Here is a 22,481-nt window from a genome sequence, read left to right as displayed (position 1 = left end):
GTTGTTATGATGTGGATTACACTTAAAAGCAAAATCAAACCCAAAATCAACTTAAAGGATAATTTTTTTTTTTTTTTTTTTAAATCTGATACTCAAAGGCCTTCTTTGGCCTGACAGTCATTTAATAAGCAGGTGAAAGTGGAATGCATTGGTCTGGTTCTCTGGTCATCACCTCCCAAGCATCATGACAACTGTAAAATGTTTCATAATTCATACTCAAATCATCCTAAAAGACCTTAAATCAAATCAGCAGTTAAGCTAAATGAGGATGATGTTTTTGAAGCATTCCACAGTCCTCTAAGTATTAATGCTGACTACATTTTAATGATGTTTACATAGCTATTGCCACCAAAATTCCTGTTTTAAGTGGTTCATAGAACCTCCAGCCAAAGCTCCATTTAAATGTCAGCAGAATTATCCCTTGAGATTGTTTGATTCTTTTTTGTAAATCTGACAATATGGCTTTTGTGCATTTGCAATGACATTCAGCTCCAAGAGAGATGTTTTGAAGTTCACTTCAACACTGTTTCCCAACCACATGTAGTGTATTTAGGTATGCATGTAGGGTGCATTTATGATTCAAACTCCTATCCTAAATTTGCTAAATTAAAACTGTTGTTTTCTTTATATTGGTACCACTGTTTGCTGAGGTGCTAAGTGTGGCCTTTCTGCACACCTTAAAGGGTAACTACTGTTTTTTTCAACCTGGATTTTCAACCCAAAGTGACTGATGGGAACAACAATCTTTGACATTGGTCCAGTATTAAGCAAGGTCGCTGCAGTCGGCAGCGGCGAAACAAGCTACAATGTTAATAGGGCAAATGTCCAGCTTGTATTTACCTAAACAAAAGTGCTTGTTTTGCCACTGACAGGCTCAGATTAATATTCTAAGTGTCTGACAACATTATGGAAAAGATCCCTTCAGAGATTAAACCTTTAAAACCTCTTTGAGACATCTCTGTTTAACCAGAAACAGATCTGAAGTCGCTAGCGCTAAACCCACCAGACTCCATTTAACAAAGCAATACTTTTAGTATAGAGCCAACTTATTTCCACATGTAAATCGGTAAACTATGTGTTTATTTCAACCAAAACTAGAGTTGTGATGGTTGGAAAAGTGGAAAGACGACCCAAAATGGCTTTTCACAGTTTTATTTTGTTTCTGCCGACTTTGAATGAAGTGTATTTTACGATGCTAAAATGACGGTTTATTTACATGGAGTCTGGTGGGTTAAGTGAACGCAATTTTGCGGATGTTTTTGTTTAAAAAAAGGATCTTACTCTTTAACAGAAAGGTCGACCTCCTTAGAAATCCTTTCCATAATGTTTTCAGACACTTAGAATATTAATCTGAGCCTGTCCGTGGCAAAACAAGCACTTTTGTGAAGGTAAATACAAGCTGGACAATTGCCCTATTAACTTACATTGTAGCTTGTTTCGCTGCTGCCGAGTGCAGCGACCTTGCTTAATACTGGACCAATTTCAAACATTGTTGTTCCCATCAGCCACTTAGACACAAAAACATAGGAAAATTGGTTCCAGGGTGAAAAAAGCGGCAGTTACCCTTTAACGCTTCATCTGTAACGACTGTGAGTCAGGCCAGGTGTTGTCTTGGACTCAGATCTAAATATTAGTAGTCATTTCAATCAGTTCCAGCATCAGCCTTTTATCATCTAAAAACATTGCTAAAAGGGAGACTCTTGTCCAAACATGATCTTGAAAAGTTAATCCAACAAGTTAGAAAGCTCTTTGGCAACATGTCCAAAATGCCTTCTTTGTATGTATGAACCCTTTAGAACAGGGTTCTTCAACGTTTTTTTCTTTGATACATAACTTTTTAGTGCATAGACTACTTAGCTAAAGAAATCATAGTTGTTGGCATGATTTTATCAATCATGTTTTGATGCTAAACATACATGTGGCACTGTCAATCATTAAGGTGAACTGTACCTGTGGATACCATAGAATCTTAGAGACAACCTAGGCTTTCCTCCGCAGCACTGCGGAGGAGGGTCTGGTGAGTCCACACATCATTCTTGGATGGGAGAAAAACGTGCTCTGGTTTATTGGCATTTCTTTAAACCAATCACAATCTTCTTGGACGGCGCCTCTGGAAAATAGCCTCGGGAAGGAACTTGCTTTGGTGGAATGTGTACATTCAAAAGTTGTTTTGGTCGTCCTGCGGAATTTCTGTCTGCAACGGAAAAATCCCGGAAGTGGAACGTTGAGCATATAGACTAGAGACGACCTTACCTATGGGGCAGTAAGCCTCAATTTTTTTTATTCACTAATAGGCTGATTTAAAGTTTCTTTAGCCAAAAACTTTGAACATCGACAACTTCTCAGTCCCTCCCCCCTTTCTGCTAAAGCCCAAAACGGTCTCCTAAGCCCTCCCCCCACAAGGGACAATGAATGCGTGTGCATGAGCAGTGATTGACACGCAGTTAGACACCCCCCCTGGCCCTGATTGGTGCATCTGAACAGGGAGCTGTGTTTTTGCAAATCGCACTACAGGCTGTATGTAGGTGGTGCCAGAGGAGCCAGATTTTTTTTAAATGGCATGCTTCATGTAGTTCTTCTTGAACATAGGGTCAGTTTCAGCAAATATGACAGAAATTTTGTTTTATAAGCCTTACCTACTGCACCTTTAAGGGTCTTTGGCTTAATGTACTAGTACAGTGCCCGTTGAAAATGGGCCTGTTTGGAACAGGCCGATTGCTTGACTTGAATTCTCCAAAACCAAATACCCCAAAATGACTTACAGAAAGACCCCAAACCACTTAAAATACAGTATGTTACTCCACTGTATAGCTTACTACTGACTTGCAGTGTACCTCTGCATCAGAGGAAGACATTGTACTACTATAATTACCTGACAGAGAACATGTCAGATTCAGAATTTAATCACAAAATATCACAATTTAAATGTGGAGTTATTATCATATTCATATACTGATACAACTCCCCCCCTTGAACCAGACTGTTTGTTTGTGTGCGTGTGTGTGTGCAGAGAGAGAGAGAGAGAGAGAGAGAGAGAGAGAGAGAGAGAGAGAGAGAGAGAGAGAGAGAGAGAGAGACGTCTTGTGTTGTATGATCGTTAACAAATGTAACACTTCAGCAGAGGTGTTCATTTCCATACAGGTTTAGTGGCTTGACGGTTAACGTTGAAGTAGGGGATTTGATTTGCGGGGGGTATTTTGGCGACGGTAATGTTATTAGTGTTGTAAGTTAGCAGTAAACTTAATTAACCCGACCCAGGGTGAGTCTGATGAAAAGTGCTGTGTCTGCCCGGTTCAGCTCTGAGATTTTCTCGCATTGCACAGCGCTGTGAAGGAATAATCTCCCGAGATTACGTTATGTTCTGCCTCTGTTTAGAAGTGGTGAACGTAGGCTACAGCTCACAGCAATTTAATACGATATATTGTCTGGTTTATAGCGAACAATCATGTAGCCAACGTTGGAAGCAGGAAAAGAGTCAAAGGCGGTAACTATTTTGCAGCGGCTCCGTTCGGAGTTTAGCGTCGCCCATTACGATAGTGATTGGTTTAAAGGAATGCCAATAAACCAGAGCACATTTTTCTCCCATCCCGCAATGCTGTGCGGACTAGCCAGACCCTCCTCCGCAGTGCTGTGGAGGAAGGTCTGGCAAAGCGAGACTACTAATAACATTAACTATGGCTCTGTTGTATTGAAGTGTCCCAGTTAGGCATGGCAGTGTGGCAGTGAGCCAGGATGAACAATACCAGGACTCTGAAAACTGAAGCTAAATGGGATTCAGCCATCATTCGTTTTCTTATTTACACCTGCGCTTTTTCCCTACGGTGTCAAATGCCTTCAGTGAAAAAGGCCTGCAACACTGACAGTCCTGCGAAAACACGACTCATGTTCAAACGTTTAGGAATCACCATGTTAAGGGTTCTAATTCAGGAGATGGTTTCCTAGCATTTAAATCCCATTTTTAAAACACAAACATCCATTTCCTCTTCTATTGGAGCTGATTTTTGCATGAAAGTCTTATATCCGATACAGCAGCATTGTTTCAGCCACAACGGCGGGCTCATGAGGGGCCCAGACTCCACAGATAAGCGCATCAGCCATTACCGGGTTCCTCCTTCAGACCTATTAGGTCTTGCAAGGACTTCAAACACCAATTTGTTCTGCAAATAGCCCATTCAATTTGTGCCTGCCAAAGAGAGACACCGCTCTCCCTCTCTGCAGTAATTGAATCTTCAAAGGGACATTTTCCTCCATTTCTGTCAGGTATTAGAGTGATGAATAGCAAACGGTCATTTGAACAGAAAGAGAGGATACATGTTTATCCATTTTCTGATAGACGCTCATCATGCACCTTGATGATTGGCTAGACTGGAAATTGAATGGCAACGCTGCAGGATCTTCAATAGAGGATTATCAATGGTAAAGCAGACAAGTTATGCGTTGATGTCGGGCTTTTGCAAGAAAGAGAAATTCCTGAGCACTTGATGAATTGAACTTGTAGTGATCATGTAATTCCGATATAAAAACACTGATGATATAATGATGCTTCATTGGTAAAAACAAGGGACTCGAGACAACATTACGTCTAGGGTTGGGCATCATTTGGATTTCAACAATTCTGATTCCAATTGTGATTCTTCCTTTCAGTCCCGGTTCTTATCGAGTCTTGATTCTTTGAGGGGTGGAGTTGAAACGGGTCACGTGCTTATTTCACAAATAAGAGGAAAGTTTTATTTTGATTCAATGGTGGGTTGCAGTTTTACCGGGCTTTTTCAACGTAAAATAAAGCCACACTAGAGCGCCGCTTACTGTGCTCCAAAGCTGCCAGCACAACAAGCGCCTGGACGCTACAGGAACCAAAACGCGCATGTTAAATTTGGAAACCATGATCAGATTTGAAACCAAATCCTCCAAACAATTCCAATAAAGAAACGATTCCACTGGAATCGTAATTTTTGAAACAATTCCAAGTAGGAATCGGTTCTCGATGCTCAATCCTAATTACGTCACACAGTTCTACATGTGTGAAGCAGAGTTCTTAATCTATAAAACCCAAGTTTGGTCAATTATAACAGAGTACATATTCTGACGCTTTACAATGAATTTAAGGAGGCTTTTTTTTTCTTTTTTTTTTAAATCTTCAATATTTTTATTAATTAAATACACCATACTGGAGCAAATGTCTCGGAAAATATCACAAATAAATTTCTCTTTCATTCAGCATTTATATGTTGATGATGATGATCTCTACATTACTAACTATGAGCAAGTTTCTTTCCGTTTGCCATCCTTTTAGGTTTGGAGAGGGGAGGGGTGAGGACCAGATGTACTGTAGCCACGCCTCGACAACGACATTTACATGCATACTGTACATACATGGTAGTTTTACAAATACACCAAGAGAGTGTTCATGATTTGTTTTCCACAAAAAGCCACAGATTTTTTTTTTTCTTCTTTTTTTTAAAACCCCATCTTTTTCTATATATACCATCAAAGAAAAAGAAAAAAACATTCCCCTTCGACAACACTTAAAATATATAAAGTGGAAACACCATGTTGTTGGGAAATGAGGATAGAAAAGGAAGAAAGCAAAAAAAAAAAAAAAATCAAAAAGTCCCAGGTTTTTCCCCTAAAAATGTCTTGAAACCAAATATGCAGAGTTGAAAAGCCTGCATCTCTTTAACATCATTAGTCTTTTTTTTCTCTTCCCCTCACTTCAGTCACAACATCCTCTTGTGTGTTACTTAATTTTCTCTTCCTCAAGAGTCCCCTTGGATTCTGATCAGTCTCTTTTTTTATTTTATTTTTTTATTTTTTTTATTCCAAGGGTTATGGAGTCCTCAGCGTCCCGTAACAGGTGCATTAAGTGCAAGTATCCGCCCATATTTGGGGAAAAGCCAAGGTTGAAGGCTGAGCGTTTTTGGGTATGGGTTAGCAGAAATAAAAGGTCAGGTAACTGGTTAAGATGGGTAGAGGGTTCCTTTGGGGGCAAAGGGCCTGGGGGTGCTGCTGATCCACGCTGTCTTGGGTGACAATGAGTAAGGGCTTAAATGAAGGCACACATCCTGCTTCCTGCATGGCTCCCCGTCTAACACACCTGAATAGTGAGAGATACAAAAAAAAGATTTTTTTTTTTAAACTTTGGGCCACAATATCAGTTCACAAAATGCCATCCTGATAAATCAACTTTCCACCAGCTCTACTGTTTGATTTATTGATCAGCCAGGCTTTGAAAAACATCTGCTGTCCCATTTACTTTGCATTAACTCAAAAGTGCATCCATGAAGCGATTCTCTTTGGTATAATTAGAACCACGCTCCAACACAACTGCAGGAGGTGTTCAGTCCTGTGAAACAGAAAAAAAAAAAAAATCTTTTCTTCTTTCCTTTTTCTTCTTTTTTTGATTCTTAGGGGCAATTTACTTTTCCCTTCATCCCTCAAATCACTAGGAGGGCTTCAGTCTATTAGTAATTGCAAACTCCTACTTGGGGGCTAATTAAAGTGACTGACGCTGGGAGGGTCTCGCTCCCCTGGGTCAAAGCAGCTCCGTATGAAAGAGGTAATTTGTCTGTTCTGAACAAAGAGATTAGGAAAGGAGCTAGGAAGAAAAGCCAAATAAATGAGCATCAAATGTCCTACGCCGCCGAACGCCGACAACACCAATTATGTCACGGCAAAAAATAAAAAAAATAAAAATCGCACATCATCAAAACAACGGTCAGCAGATAACCCCCGTGTTTTCCGTATGAGCAGTAACTGCTTCATTTTCTCTCCGCTAAACCAGCCTGTGTTTCCATATTCAATCTATGCGCTGCTGTTAGGGATACATGAGCTATATTGATTTTGAGAGCTGTAAATTCTACTGTACGTCTGTCAGTTGAGGGCCGTCTCACACTCTATTCTATACGACTCACGACTATTCTCATAGTCGATTAATCTGTTGATTTCTTTTCCTTGAATAATCGATTAGTTGTTTGGTCTATAAAATGTCAGAAAACTGTGAAAAATGTGGATCAGTGTTTCCCAAAAGCCGAAGATGACGTCCTCAAATGTCTTGTTTTGTCCACAACTCAAAGATATTCAGTTTACTGTCACAGAGGAGAGAATAAACTAGAAAATATTCACATTTAAGAAGCTGGAATCAATTTTCGTTTTACTTTTGTCTTAAAAAATTACTCCGACTAATCGATTATCAAAACTGTTGGCGATTAATTTGAGAGTTGACAACTAATCGATTGATCGATTCATCTTTGCAGCTCTATGTGTGTGTGTGATAGCGTGCTTTCAGCAGCGGGCTAATTCTCCTTTATTTCACCCGCCGAGATAACAAAAGCATCCCGAGACCGTTTCCCGCTGAGCGATGCGCCTCTTGTTTATTTAATAATTCTCTCTCTCCGCTATAATTAAAGCACCGGGGCCAATATTCAGATTGCATTTTAGCATCAATAATTCAGCAGTTTTTCACTACAATTGATGTTAGCGCATAAATAAACAATGAGGCCTCATATTTACTACACCAGCCATGCTACAAGAGACATTGGTGGGGGGGAGGGGAGGGGTGTAAGGACTTAAACAGACATTTAAAATTAAGCTAGATAATGCAACGGCTTTCAATTTAAATGTGAGGAGCTCTAAGAGCTCTAAGAGCTGATTTGTAGAAGTGACAAGCCCTTAAAAGGCCTGTGACGTGGAGGCAGGGAGGGGTGGGGGGGTGGGGAGGGGGCTTAATGGAGTTCTACCTCTCTCCTCTACTCACAAAACCACTCAAGGTGAAATGCATGCTCCCAACAATATAATTCCTCTTTCAGTCAGACTCTGACACACTCCAAACACCCCGCGCCCCCCCCACCCCCATATCGCTCGGTGTGCTGTGTGCGCAGACAAGGTATCAATAAAGCTCCTTGTTGTGAGGCAAAAATGATTATATCTCCTGCGGGGGGAGAATGAAGCTATCCTGAAGAATGAAGTTATCCTTCGTATATGATTAGGCCCTCTGTTTTGCTTTCACTGGAGGCATCAAGATCAAATCGGGGGGGGGGAAGCCATGATGACAGCTTCCATGATGTACTGGCTGCTGCAGCTTGCTGTCTGTGTTCAGCCCTCGGGCCTTTGGATACATATTTTTGGCCTTGGGAGTATTAACTTAGCCCAGGTAATCCCAGTCTTGTTGATGCAGTACTCAAGTGCGTTTTTTTTGTTGTTGTTGTTTTTTTTTTTTTTTTTTTTTTAAATGGCAGCGTGCGTCATATTTTCAGTCAAGTCTGGCTCGGGACAGCAAATAAATTCAAGATGAGTCAAATATGTATCGGCTCATAACAAACAAGAGTATGGAGGACAGCAGTACATGAAAAAATAATTCACATGTTTTGTGCCGACGGTTAATACAGATTTTCTGAGTGCGTGTCCTTCCAACAAGAATGATGGGGGGAAAAAAAATCCATCTGCTGTCTACAAATAAAATTCATCTCTGCTCTGTAAGATTTAGTATCTGCTGCGTGCCTCGCGGTGAAGTCGAATCGACGGCGCGAATGTAAACGGAGTGACAAATGTCGGCGGGAAAATTACAGATGTTTTTCTTTCTCCTGCTAATGACTCCAGCTGACTGATGACGAGCTTTAACGGACTCGTACTTTGAAAGTGGTCAGCCTTCTGTCCGTTTTTTAATGCTTGGAAAATGAGACCACAAAGAAGTCTGGAGCGCTCTCCATCATCATCATCATCATCATCATCATCATCCGACAGACAGCCCCCGCCATGCGTCACTGGTGCAGAGAGAGGGATCTTACCTTCTGGTCGGGCAGTAGTGGGTTCGTCTGCAGCGAACTCAAATGGCCGTTGATGAGTGCTGTGGGTCTGTCGTGTTCGCAGAACAGGCTGCCGTTGATGTAGTGAAACCGATCCCCGGGATTGAGCCGGTTCCGGCAGGTGGAACAAGTGAAACACCGCGGGGAACGACACACAGAGACAGCCGTTAACTAGGGCTGCACAATATATCGTTTCTTTAAATCGGCATCGCGATATCAACAGACGCAATATACACACACCGCGAAAGGCTGCGACATATACACACACACACACTCCGATTTTTTTTTTTGTGTTAGTTGAGAGAAAATATCAGCAGAAAAATGCACTTCAAAATATAACGGTCACTTTCATTTTTTTAGTGGCACTTTTATATTCAACTCAATGTTCATTTTGTTCAATGAAAGCATGCTGGGAAATGATTTCCTTTCATTTGTTTTCAAAGATCCAACAAACTAATTTGTGGTATTTTAGCAGAATACTGAAAGCTACAGCAATGCAGAACTGAGAACATTTTAACATTGGATTATCGATCGCAAAATATCGCGATATTCAACGGTATTGCATATTTTTCTCTTACCGTGCAGCCCGAATCGCGAAATGAACTGGCGCAATAACCCTATCGCGAAAGGCAGTGACATGTCCCGAAAAGACACTCCGACATTTCTTGTGTTCGATGAAAGAGACAAAACTGACTGTTCTGTTTTCAGTGCTGCCTTTTATAGTCAATTCAATGTTCAACTTGTCTGATAAAAAAATTCAACAAACAATTCATTGTATTTTAGGAGGATACTGAAAGCAGCAGAACTGAGTACACTTTAACATCTGTTCATTTATCGCGAGTGATATCGTTATCGCGATATCCAACAACCGTATTGCATATTTTATGTGGTGCAGCGCTACCGTTCACAACCACGCCGTGCTCCATCCTATTATGACCCATTACCTTGGAGCTTGTGAATGCAGACATATGTGCACTTCTGGACAACTGTGTGTGAGGTGTCAGCGGCGGTTAGCGGTGAAAATCCGGGTATGACTAATTAACAGCTATGTAGGGCTTTCCTAATTGCTTTGACTAATTGATTAATGGTTTGGTCTATAAACTGTCAGAAAAATAATGAAATAAAATGCCAATCACAATTGCCTTAAGACCAAGTTAATGTTATCGGATGTCTTGTTTTATCCGACCCACAGTCCCAAACCAAAGCGATTTCATTTACGATCACATAGAAGACAAAGAAGAGCAGCTTTTACAATCGAGAAGCTGGAGCGAAAGAATGGTTGGTATTTCTCCCTTAAAAAATATAAAAATAAAAGGGGGGACTTTAACTATGAATCAAATATCAAAATAGATGGTGATTACATTTCTGTTGATGTTCTGTCGACTGGTTAATCAACTAACTGTTTTAGCCCTTCAGCAATTAAACGATTAGTACAAGTACAATTATTACGGCTTAGAAACTAAACTTTTCGGTCCTTATTTTAAACACTGGGACTGAAGTGTTTTTGTTTTTTTTTCATTAATAATTACTTTAAACTATCATTAACCCTGCTCTTCATAGACAGCAGCTCTATGTATACTAGACTCTGTACCTTCCCTAGACCCTCCCTGCAGAAATCCAAAATGCTACATCCCTGGACATATTTAAAAAACTCCTGAAACACACCTCTTTACCACAGCCTACAACCTCTAATTCTGTAAAGTGTCCTTGGGTTTCAAGTTATTATTATTATTATTATTATTATTATTATTATTATTATTATTATTATTATTATTATTATTATTATTTGCTACTATCTTCAAATTCCAATACAACAGGCTTGTCAACATTTACTGACCACAAAAGACATATTGATACAAACACGCTAGAAAAAGATTGTGTGATATATTCAATTCAACTGTAATGTAAGGGCCATTGTAAAGAACACAAGGCCGTAATCTAAGGCTGGGTAATATATCGTATATGAGGCTAGAGATAGTCTATCATTTTGCATATCATGATATCACACAAGTTTTGTCTTTTCCAGGTTTTAAAGGCTGCATTACAGTAAAGTGATGACATTTTATGAACTTACCAGACTTTGCTGTTTTATTATTTTGCCTTTACCCACTTAGTCATTGTATGCACATTGTTGGTGATTATTTTTCAAAAACTCTCGATAGTCAACCCCCAATATCGACTTTGAGATATTTGGTCAAAAATATTGTGATATTTGATTTTCTAATATAGCGATATTATATCAATATATATGAGACTAGATATTGTCTTAAATGTTGGATATCGTAATACTAAGTGTTGTCTTTTCCTGGTTTTAAAGGCTGCATCACAAAGTGACTGAACTAACCAGACTGTTATTATTTGCCTTTATCCACTTAGTCATTGTATGCACATTATTTGCGATTATTTATCAAAACTCTCATTGTATTTATATTTTGAGAAAGCACAGATAGTCAACCCTATAACATCGCCCCAATATCGGTGCATATTTTCTCCATATGCCATATGGAGAAAATCTACTTTAACCTTAGTGCGTAGCATGCTTATGTTAAGTTCAAAGCTTTCATAGAGGAAACGGGAGTTTACCTTGAGGTGGTACACATTGCCCTGTGCCCTCATCACCAGTTCACTGGCTGGAATGGACTGACCACAAGCGCTGCAAGCTCCACTGTTCCCAAATAATCTGAGAAAAAGGGAGGAAGAAGAAGGACAAGAGAAAGTGTTACTATGGAACCCCTGAAGGCATCTTCATAGCTTTAGCCTCGTATAATGGACTGTGGCATCCACACTTCAGGGGCGATTCCTGGATTTTTTAAGTGGGGTGGCACAGAGGGGGACCAATAATCAGTCGGGGGGGGCAGGGGGTACGACATTTGTTCTGCTAAGAAATATAGGCAATATTGAATAGGACAGAACAGCACAATGTAATTATGCTAAATAAACATCACATTCATTATTCATTTCACTTGTTTTCATTTGAAACAAATTGTATATCTGAATACCACACACATTCCCTATATCTATATATCAGTCTGCCACTTTTATTAAAAACCAATTCCATTGCTAGTTCCATGGTATCAGAATTTTGGATAGTCATCATGGAAACATGAATTGGTCATGTGACAAGGGCTGGGAAGATTGGCAGAACAGGCAGCCAAGTAGACAGTACTCTGATCCAATGGAAATCACAATTGTCAGATTGACAGCACTCTAGCCCCATGGATTTTTGTTTTTGGGGGCTGCGCTTACTGGGGGAAGTGGGGGGCATCATATTTCGGGGGCAGTGCCACCCCGCGCCCCCCTTCTAGCCCTGCCCCCGCCACACTTGTGTCTACTGAGGATGTGACTGAATGAAGTTGTTCAGTGCAAAGTTCACTATACCCCCCGGTCCATTTCTAACTTAAAAAGGGAAAGCATGCAGGAGGAAAAAGAGAGAGGAAGAGAGTAACAGAATGAATAAATAGAAAATCATCACAACATTGACGGAGAAATGAATCATTGAGCACTCTGTACACTCTCCACAAGCATCTATCTAGCACTGAAACTGCATATTACTTCTGGTGCACTTTTTTTTTGCAACCTAATAATAACCTGGAACATAAGCAATCAGGAACTAAGAGGATTTGATTGTACGGCCAGGTGGAGACGTAGTGCTTTTGCCATTAGGACTCCTGTGAATGCTCTGTCAGTGCCGTGTTTCCATTAGAAACCAGTAGCTACTCGGGTTGATATATAATGTGCATGGGTTAACCTTTTCAATCATGGTGTCAACACTTAGATTTGCTTCTGCTCATCTCTCTCTCTCTCTCTCTCTCTCTCTCTCTCTCTCTCTCTCTCTCTCTCTCTCTCTCTCTCTCTCTCTCTCTCTCTCTCTCTCTCTCTCTCTCTCTCTCTCTCTCTCTCTCTCTCTCTCTCTCTCTCTCTCTCTCTCTCTCTCTCTCTCTCTCTCTCTCTCTCTCTCTCTCTCTCTCTCTCTCTCTCTCTCTCTCTCTCTCTCTCTCTCTCTCTCTCTCTCTCTCTCTCTCTCTCTCTATCTATGAAATGCTTGCTCCGGCTTCCCTTCTATCTTCCTTCTGAGTCCACAATTTAGATTACTTCATCTCGGTGAGCAGCAAACTGAATGAAATTTCGATTTGAGCAGAAAGTAATTTACTGGGATCTGGACCCATTTGTCATCATATCTCACCGGGTGTTTGCTCTATCACTGCACTTTTCCTAAGCAATCAAATAAGACCACGGCATTTGACATGCTCCGGAGAGAAGAGGAGAGAGGGATGGAAAGAGAAAGGGATACGGGGGAGTGGTTAACATTGGTGTGCGTGTGTGTGTGCATCAGATAAAAGTTGTTTGGCTTAAAAAAAAAAATTAACAAGAAAAAAGAAACAATGAGGGGAAAGCGTTCTGTCTTTTTTCTGTTCAGACATTAAAAAAAGTATTTAACAAATTAAAGCCAAGACGGAGCGAGGGAATAAATGCTTCTACCATCCCAACAATAACCTAAGCAGTTGTTAGATATGTTGACGAACAAACAAGCCAGAGCTCTCTGCAAAGGGACAGAGAAATGGCTTTCAATAAGAAATTTTGTCTTAGCATCGTTTGGAAAGACTCCATCAAAACTCAATTTCAGAAACTAATTAACTGGAGTCCCAACACTGCCAATTCTCTGCTTTCACTGGGACAAACATGATAGTGAAAATGAACATATATGCCTGTTGCTTTAAGGCTCTTGTGCTCAGGCAAATCTGTGGAAAAGCAAAAAAAACACACTTCTCGCGCAAAGATGTTTCTGCATTTCAAAGCCTGACTCGCTCGAAAATTCTAACTTTGGTCAAACGGAAAAATATGTTCTTCCATGTTCATGTCGCATTTATTCCTCGAGGAGTTTCGTCGGTGAGAAAGCTTTTGACGGGTGTCGAAAAACAAAGACTACAGGACGCTTTCACCACAGCCTTTTTATATTGCACCACAGTGTGGAACTCATAGTAGGATAATTAATTTATCAGGGGATAGCTTTTGATAGTATTTGATTTAAGGAGCCAGAGCCTTTAGGTGCTAAATTAAGCTGCTATATCGGTTTGAACTTGGGCTCTAATGGCCTCCTCTGCCAGTGACCTACAGCGCTGAGGTGAAGTAGACAGCCCAGGTCACTATAATTAAGGCCAAGGGACTGTTTAATTGCAGTGACACATCTGGTTTCAGCTTTTTCCCTTCCTAAATAAAAAAAAAGGAAGAAAATCGGTGGCTCGTACTAGGTTTTTTTGGCAGATGGCTTCATCTTGATTTATCTGTTTTCTTCCCCCATGGATCTGGCTTTGCTACAACCAACGTGTTTGATTAAATTAAATAACATACAAAACAAAACAAAACCACATTCGGAGCTGTCTGTCGTCTATCTATATAGGCAATGACTATTGGATTTCATTTCAGCACTGACTGCCAGGTGAAATATAGCATGGCGTGCAGCTAGGCTGTCTGGTAAATGCAGACCTCATTCACCAAGGCCTTTGAGTAGGGTAAAATTACCCCCACAACAATGATTTCTGCAACACAGTCCATTAAAAATGCCTCTCTACATCAGCAGCCAAAGCACCTTAAAAGCACTAGGCCATATTGATACTGAAGCGGGGCTTTGCATAATGGCAAGAGCTGCATTAGAGAAAGGGGTGGAGGGGTGGGGTGGGGGGGTGGGATGGGAAGATTGCTAGGATGAGGGAGGGCGCGTGTGGATCTGTGTTGTGTATGTGCATGTGTTTTGGGAACAGGGGGATGGGGAGGTGTGAGCATGTGTGTGCGTGTACGTGTGTGTGTAGGGGTGGAGGGAGGGTGATGGTGGTGGTGGTGGATCAGCCAAATTACACTTGGTTAATTCAGAGTAACAGATCTGGCCCCAAGTGAATTGAAGGCCTTGAATTAATTCTGTTATGACAAATCAAGATAAACGTTTCCCCTAAATTGCATGCGATTTAATTAATTTCTGAGATCCCAGGCTTTTTTTCCTGGCCTAATAGTTCACATTCTCTTGCGCTGTCATAGTGCTTGAGTGGGCAGACTTCAAAGTGATATTAAATAACCAACTATTAGATTTACCTCACACGTTCTATTGGAAAAGTGCCATTTAATTACCTAGGCTTATTCAATTAAAGGGGACAGCATTCTCCCTGAATCCAGCAGCCACGAGTAAATTAATTCTGCCTCTACTAGCAACCCACAGAAATAATATCACCTCCAGCTTAAAACAACATGATCCCCGCAGCAAACGCAACTTTGGCTTAAAAGTTTGACATTAAAGCTTTCCAGTGGCAGCGCTTGCATGAAAAAGGAGAGATGGTGCCTGTCTTGTGATGTGTGTGAATATTTCTACTTGATTGATGGGAGATGGATATCATCCCAGGCCAGGCATACATCCCATTATGGCTGTGATGCCATGCGTTTTGACTCCTGATCAATCAGATGAGCATTTTCTTATCAGCTTTATTAATATAAGTTTGGGGCTATAAACGTATGTGATATGGGCAGTATGGCAGTCTATCACAAAAAAAAAAAAAATGAGTCTGCCCCTTTAAGATGAGTAAGGGGGGACAGCGGCAAATGGCCTTCGCAATAATCCCTCTTCTCTATCTGTCTTTCTCTCCTGCTCTCTCTCAAAAGCCAATTTGGTTAATTAAATGTTTTGTTTGCCGTGTGGCTCTCATTCATTTCGGACACGTCATTGGGAGCGGATACAAGCCAGGGACCAGATCTCATTAGATAAAACCCATCAGGACTAAAGGAAATGGAGGGGGACTATAATTAAAGCATTTAATTGTGTAGACTCACTGTCAGATGTTTTTTTTTTTTCCCCGCCGCTCCTATCTTTATCTCCACAGAGATCTCGTGGTTCCATAATATGCGTGTTTAGCTCTTCCACCAAGCATGCTCTCATTACAAGTGGGAAAGGTGTATCCACGTTTTCCCCTGTTCCAATTTTAATTACGTTATAGTCCCATTATGAATGAAGTACCCCATTGACTTCCTCATCCTTTTTATGGAGGTGGGTGTGAGAGCGCACAGGCACGCTTTAGATTTTGAATTATCCGTGCAGATTCAACAGCAGTGTTGCATGTTCATGTTGACTGTAGTGCAATTCCATCTTTTAGATTATTAATGCAAAAGAAGCAAACTCAGATGCATGAATTTCCATGTGTTTTTAAAACGTATGAAAACATAAAGATTCTACAAAAAAAAAAACATGTCTTGCATTGATATGAAAACGACCTGAAGTGTTAGAGAATAATAGTCAAAACAGTTAATTATTGGGTTAAAAAAATCAATACCATTCTTGAGCCCCCAGGGTGATTCCAGAAAGTATTTGAACTTCCAGTAAACTGTGCCTTCTGCCGTCACATCAGACTGCTCTACATTACCAGAATGAGAGTGTGCCTGGGTGTCTGGCACACCTACTAGAATATTTAAAAAGGCTCTCTTTGCTAATTAAATGGTGCTTTTCTGTTGTGTTACATACACACATACATACATACATACATACATACATACATACATACATACATACATACATACATACATACATACATACATACATACATACATACATACATATATAAAAAGACCAACAAATAAAACGATAATCTGTGCCCAACACGAACACTGTACATATGTCTCACAGAGCAAACATAATTCTGACAAGACCAATTTTCTGTCCTTCAGTTAACCATGAACAGCAAACAGGACAGACATGCAGATGGTCTGCAGAGCAACTCTTTTGCTTTTGTTGCTTAGTCAACATGCCAGCGTGTTTGACCTCTTTCAGGGTAAACCAGGGAGACTTCAACCGGGACACTTTAATGAACACTGATGACGTTAGTACAATTTGAGACACATGCTCTGAAGAAACACACCCAAGCTTGCTGATCATTGCGTGACTAGCCCCATTTTTGTTTGTTTATAACTTTTATAACTGTTTGATTTAATAGTGTTTCTTAATATCTTCCAGGACTTTTAAAAAGTGATTTTATCTGGTTTCTGAGTTACACAATTCTCTTGGGAAAAAGCAATTGCTTCAGATAAATCTGTGGTAATGACGGCCAGTGATAATCTCCTGAAAATGAGTGCTAATCTAAAATAATGCATGCATTTTCTCACCTGATATAGTCGTTTCTACAGAGGATCATGCCGCTTTTTGTGTAGCACGACGTGCCGATTTCGCCCAGCTGGGCCTGGCAGCATGAGCACTTGAGGCATCGGCTGTGCCAGTAGCTGTCCATGGTGTAAAGGAGGAAACGGTCTGCGATTTTGCCCCCGCACCCTGCACACCGCTTCCAGGACAGAGAACCTGTGCCCACGGGTGGTGGCTGGCTGCTGCCTCCGGGATTCACCATTGTCCCTGAAAACAAACAAAACACAGAAGAGATGATATTAACAGTCTGCTTGTTGTACATGGCACACCCAGAAAAGTTGCTGTTCACACTTTTACCAGGCGAGTATTGTTTTGTATACAATTGGGTCAGGACCTGGGATGGGTCACACACACACAGGGCTATGTTGGATCCCTATACCATACAACAGTGTACTGGATCATGTATGCAACAGGCCACAAGTCAATTTATCAATTATCAAATTGAAAATTCCAGCCCTTTGAACATCATGTTCCATCAGCGTGGTCTTTGAACGTCAAAATCGTATCAAAACACGATAGCAGATCTCATAAAGGGAACCGTTCAGAGTCCCGTTCTGCTACAAGAGAGCTACGGGTCATTTAGTGAACTAATCTGCCCTTGATCTCGGTCTCATCCCCCGTGCTGTTGCTTCATTGGACCTCTCATGATAAATGTCTGTTAACTGTTAACCCCAGGAGCCAAAAGCAACAATTATGCAGCATGGGCTTTTGTTGAGCTGAATTCTAAACAGCACAATACTTCACCACACAATTCCTCTCACTCTATTGCAGTGAATAGCTGGGAGGTGGTGTTTATGGCAAAACACAAAAGGATACTGTATGAATAGGCTGAATCAGAGTGGCTTCAAACTGACATGTGAAACACTTTGCCTTGCTGGCTCGGTGTTTACCAACACTTGATGCTTGCAGGCCTTTGACCTGAGGGCTGAAGATGATCTGTCCTGCAACTAAAAACCAATATTTAACAGCACCTTAATAGGACAAATAGCCCGGATATAGGCCTACCACAATCGACCAGCAATGATTCTAAGTGTTCTAATGCGAATGCAATGCAGGCATTTGTTTCACCCACAACATTAATGTGGGTTCTTTCAAATGTAATCCTCTCCAATTTGGTCAAGCAGACTACATGCCTGGATAAAGCCAAATCTTTGTTGAAAGGCAGGTAGGCTAATTAGAGTTGGGGAGAGGGGAGAGAGGGGGGGTGCACACAGAAAAGCATTCAGTAAGCCCATTAGCGATGGCTCTTAGGGACAAACCACAGCGTACCTTAGTGCTGATTAAATCTAAAAGGAGATGAATCAAAAAACCGACCTGAAAGTGACTCCCTGGATAAACAAGACGGACCATCGTCAAGTTTCATTCAGAGAGGAGTTTCTTTTTTTTTTTTTTCGCTGAGAGATGGAGGGGGCAGGGGGAAGGTGAAGAGGAGGGGGGTGGCTTTTAACTTAAATGGGCTAACTCAAGTAATTACACGGGCAGGCAATTTGGGCGCAGAGACCAAGTCATGGAAAGAGAGAGAGAGAGAAAAAAAAAAAAAAAAAAAAAAAAAAAAAAAAAAAAAAAAAAAAAAAAACATATCAGGCTGCCATGTGCTAAAAGGCTGTGGCTTTTTAATAAAAAAAATAAAAGAAATGTAGCATCACATTGCGGGGTAAATGCGTGAACAGGGGCTAAAGAGGAGGATAATGTCGCAAGAATAACACAGCCTATCAAATATCACCGCTAGCATTCATGACAGAAAGACACGAGTAGAACCGACGAGGGGCTAGTTTCCAGTGTAAAGCGTACCGTTAGCTATAAATACAAAGATTAAAACAGACATTTTAGCCATGCAAACACTGCTGTAATATCAACGAACACCCACCTCGTTTGTCTCGTTTAAGAGTAATGGTTGTAAAGTTAATGACTTGCTGGGTATGCAGGTAAACAGGCAGGCTATAACAGTCCCAAAAAGTACAGGTAAAAAGCGATACAGTATCGCGCGCGGTCGGCCTCCAGCTCCGCGCGACAGTGAGGACAGTGAGGACTTGAGCTCGGATGTTCACTGGCAACAAGCGGAGTGCCGAGCAAATGGAGTTATCAGATAGTATTTCCACTGGATGGTTCCCGTTTTACTGTTGCTGCTTTAGTGTTCTTTTTTTCGCTGGAACAGAAGGAGTCCATTGCAAGGCGTAATTACAGGTCTACGCGTGCCGTGATGTCCTCAGACCGAGAAGTGCGTGTTTTGGCAAAAGAAAGGGAAAAGAAATAACGAGGCTGGCACATAGGCTATGATTGACTGTCCTCCGGTCTGCTCTCTGGGTCCCGTTAGCTGCTTGTTCTACATGTGTCGCTGACAGGAAAAAACCTCCAGTAAAAACCCCTTTTGGCCGCGTGACGAAGGCGCCGCCGCAGCCAATCGGCGCGCAGTTCATTTAGCAGGAATAACAAATCCAGCCAATCAGGGGGAGGTGAGATTGACTTGGACACGCAGAGAAGGATGGAAACGGAGTAGAGGTGAATGGTAGAGATGGACCGGAGAGGTGCGAAAGAAACGGCGAAGAGACGAGTGTCAAATGTAGACGCTTGAAAACAATGACAGGGACAGAAGAGGCTTCAATACACCAATACAACCCTTGTAATAGCAGCGTGTGTTCAGTTTAATTAGTTTCAACAATACATTACGCAATCTTATTTAATCGTATACATATTCATAAAGGGAGTTAATGGTATGTGATAGCTGAATATTATCCTAATAAAACTTATGGATCGCCTTTTTGACTGGTTTCATATAGGCGCAGACTAAAAAAAAAATCTAAATACTAGCCTATCTTCAATGGCAGCTAGCATCCAGTAAGCTGCATTCATCTCACGTCTGAGTTTAATTAGTTGACATTCAATAACTACTTAGTTTACTGAGGGTGACTCCAACCTCTGTGAAATATCAAGGCCTAATAGCTGCGTAGTGGCGCCATCGTCTGTCACTGAAAATAATCGCAAGGCCTGCTGTCGTTTACAACCCCATTAAGCCTCAGGTCATTGGTTTCAGCACCTATTAAGGCTAATCTGCAAGACCTCGATTTGGCTGAGATCTTTAATTCATTCAGTCTTACAGTTTAAGTTTTCCACCACCATGTGGACTTCAAAGACAAGATAAACTGGAAGCAATTGCAACACCTTTTAATACAAATAATGTGGTGCTGACATGTTTGCTAACATGATGTCGAAAGAGAAGGTAATTCGTCCTCTTTTTTCCTCAGCTTTTACCAAAAAAAAAGCTGAAGTGCTGCAGTGTAGCAACCGGAAATTGTTCTGTGAAAAACAAGCGATGTCTTCAGTTTAACTAAAAAAAAGTGTTGCTATTGGAGAAAAGTTGCCTCGGAGGAAAGTTATTTGAGATTCACCAGGTTGACCGGTTTTACATGACAAAACAGCTTCATTATAAGATGCCCCTGGCAGATGTATGAGGATGATCTTTTTCTTTACTTTAATTGTTTAATTATTCCTGCAGCTCCAAAGAGAGTGTGCTGCATCAAGCTGATTTCCCTTTGGCAAAGCCAATGCTACTCCACCTTGGTTTGAGCCACATTCTCTTGACATCCTCATCAAGCCTCTCACTCGCTAGAACAAAAAAACCACAGAAGATGGGCAAAGAATATCTTTTCCACCAAGGAATGATTAATTGATATAAATGATTAAAACAGAGGGAAAATATGAAATGGATTTGAAAAGGGGGCCTCACAGGAAAAGCTTTGTTTGTTCCAGGGCCTATATTAATGAGCTTTTCATTACTGGGCAAGAGAAATTACTCTGTGTGCTCTTTTTCTGGAGTTCTTTTGCAAAATAATTATGGCTCGTTGAAGAGAGGAGGAGGAGAAGGAGGAGGAGGAGGAGGAGGGGTCAGGGTGCTGTGTGCGGGAGAGGGTTTGGAGATGAGGAGAAAAAAAGGTGGGGGTCCCTCAGAAATTGATCATCTCCTTTCTCCGCTGAGATCTTTCAGTCCTGTGGCAGTTTCCAAGCAGCTGCATTATGAAGCACACCAGATTTAAAAAAAAACAAAAAAAAACGGCGGCACACAACAATGTGGCTCAATACTATTTCAGTGTTTAAACAAGGACAAGAGAGCATCAGACGTGACTGCCTGTGTTGATACTCCCCACAGGGGTGATCTCACCGAGATGAAAAGGAGACCACGGTGCTTCATAATGAAGCTGCTTGCCCTGTGGGAAAAAGCAAGAAAGCCACATTCAACATTGTGACTTCAGACTGGGATTCACTCTGTGTTATATTCTATTAACATGACACTGAGCCACAAAGAGGGCCGGTTTCAATCTGCAAGTTTACACACCACGGGCAATCTTCTAACTAAACAACAGGCAGGTCACCGGAACTTTCTCTCACACTCATTTCGTACAATCACATTGCATTGTTTACCAGAGTAACGTGTGGCCTTGTCTCCTGGTTTGTGTAATAGCATCGCAATCGCTTTCTTCTGCGTGAGTGTGTGTGCTATCTTTTAGAGAGAATGATATTCAGTTAGCTGAGCCAACTGATGATGGAAGATTAGAGTTCAGATTATCTACAGATAGACAGGGCCCACTCCGTGACTGAATGGAGGATGGTGGACTCGGCAGAAAGATATCCAAATGAAATCTTCTAAATGAGTAACTGGCTACTTACCTGAAAACAGTTTTGGAAAATACACTTCTTTAGATGAGATGTTCAATACCACTCTCATGTCTGTATGCTAAAAATGAAGCTAACAGACCGTTAACACCCAGAAAACGACCATTCTTTTTTCTGCAAGCAGCTTATAACGACCCATATTTATGTTTTTTGTTAGGCTCCAACCTCTAGTGGGCGTAGTAATTATCGCGGAAGTAAACAAGGAAGTAAGGTGACAAAGTATAAGAGCACCAAACTCCGATGGTGGATGTGTCAATAAAACACAGGACCTTCACTTGGGAGACTGGGGTTCGTGTCCTGTGTGAAACCAAAAGTCAATGGGTACCTTTTTTTAAAGTTATGGACCAAAGTCTGTGACGTAGTTATGTCCTCATTTTAGTAGTTTTTACACAACTCATTTTAAGCCAATCCCTGATGTTTTCCTAACCCTAGTCTCGCATTGCCAGACCTTCCTGCACAACGCTGCGGAGGACGGTCTGGCTAGTCCACACAGCATTCCGAGTTGGGAGAAAAACATGCTCTGGTTAATTTTTTTTTAAACCAATCACAATCGTCTTGGACTGCACTAAGCACCGGACAGAGCCACGGTGCCGCTACAAAATAGCCGCAGGAAGGAACTTGTTTTGGTGGAACATGTGTACATTCAAAAGTTGTTTTAGTCATGCAACAGAAAACTCAGATTGGACAGATAGTCTAGCTAGCTGTCTGGATTTACCCTGCAGAAATCTGAGGAGCAGTTAACCATAGTCCTCAGAAATCCACCGGAGTTTAAAATTCCAACACATAGAAAGACGAAGGTAATGGACATCCGGCAGAAAAGAAAGACATCTGGCAGAATTTCC

At 41.2% G+C, this 22,481-nt stretch overlaps 1 protein-coding gene across 1 annotated transcript; it reads right to left on the bottom strand.

Moving 5' to 3' along the window:
• Positions 1-5,208: 5,208 nt before the first annotated feature.
• On the bottom strand, positions 5,209-19,326 carry lmo4b (LIM domain only 4b). Its single transcript, XM_039812314.1, has 5 exons — positions 18,839-19,326; positions 16,938-17,178; positions 11,385-11,481; positions 8,784-8,939; positions 5,209-6,094 (listed from the first exon to the last, which is right to left on the bottom strand). The coding sequence occupies exons 2-5, from the start codon at positions 17,171-17,173 to the stop codon at positions 6,086-6,088; spliced, it is 498 nt and encodes a 165-aa protein (XP_039668248.1). The 5' UTR covers positions 17,174-17,178; positions 18,839-19,326; the 3' UTR covers positions 5,209-6,085.
• Positions 19,327-22,481: the final 3,155 nt, after the last annotated feature.

This window comes from Perca fluviatilis, chromosome 9 (assembly GCF_010015445.1).
Source record: "Perca fluviatilis chromosome 9, GENO_Pfluv_1.0, whole genome shotgun sequence".
NCBI classification, from domain to species: domain Eukaryota; kingdom Metazoa; phylum Chordata; class Actinopteri; order Perciformes; family Percidae; genus Perca; species Perca fluviatilis.
The sequence above is the reverse complement of the archived record's forward strand: the minus strand, read 5'-3'. Positions and strand labels throughout refer to the sequence as shown.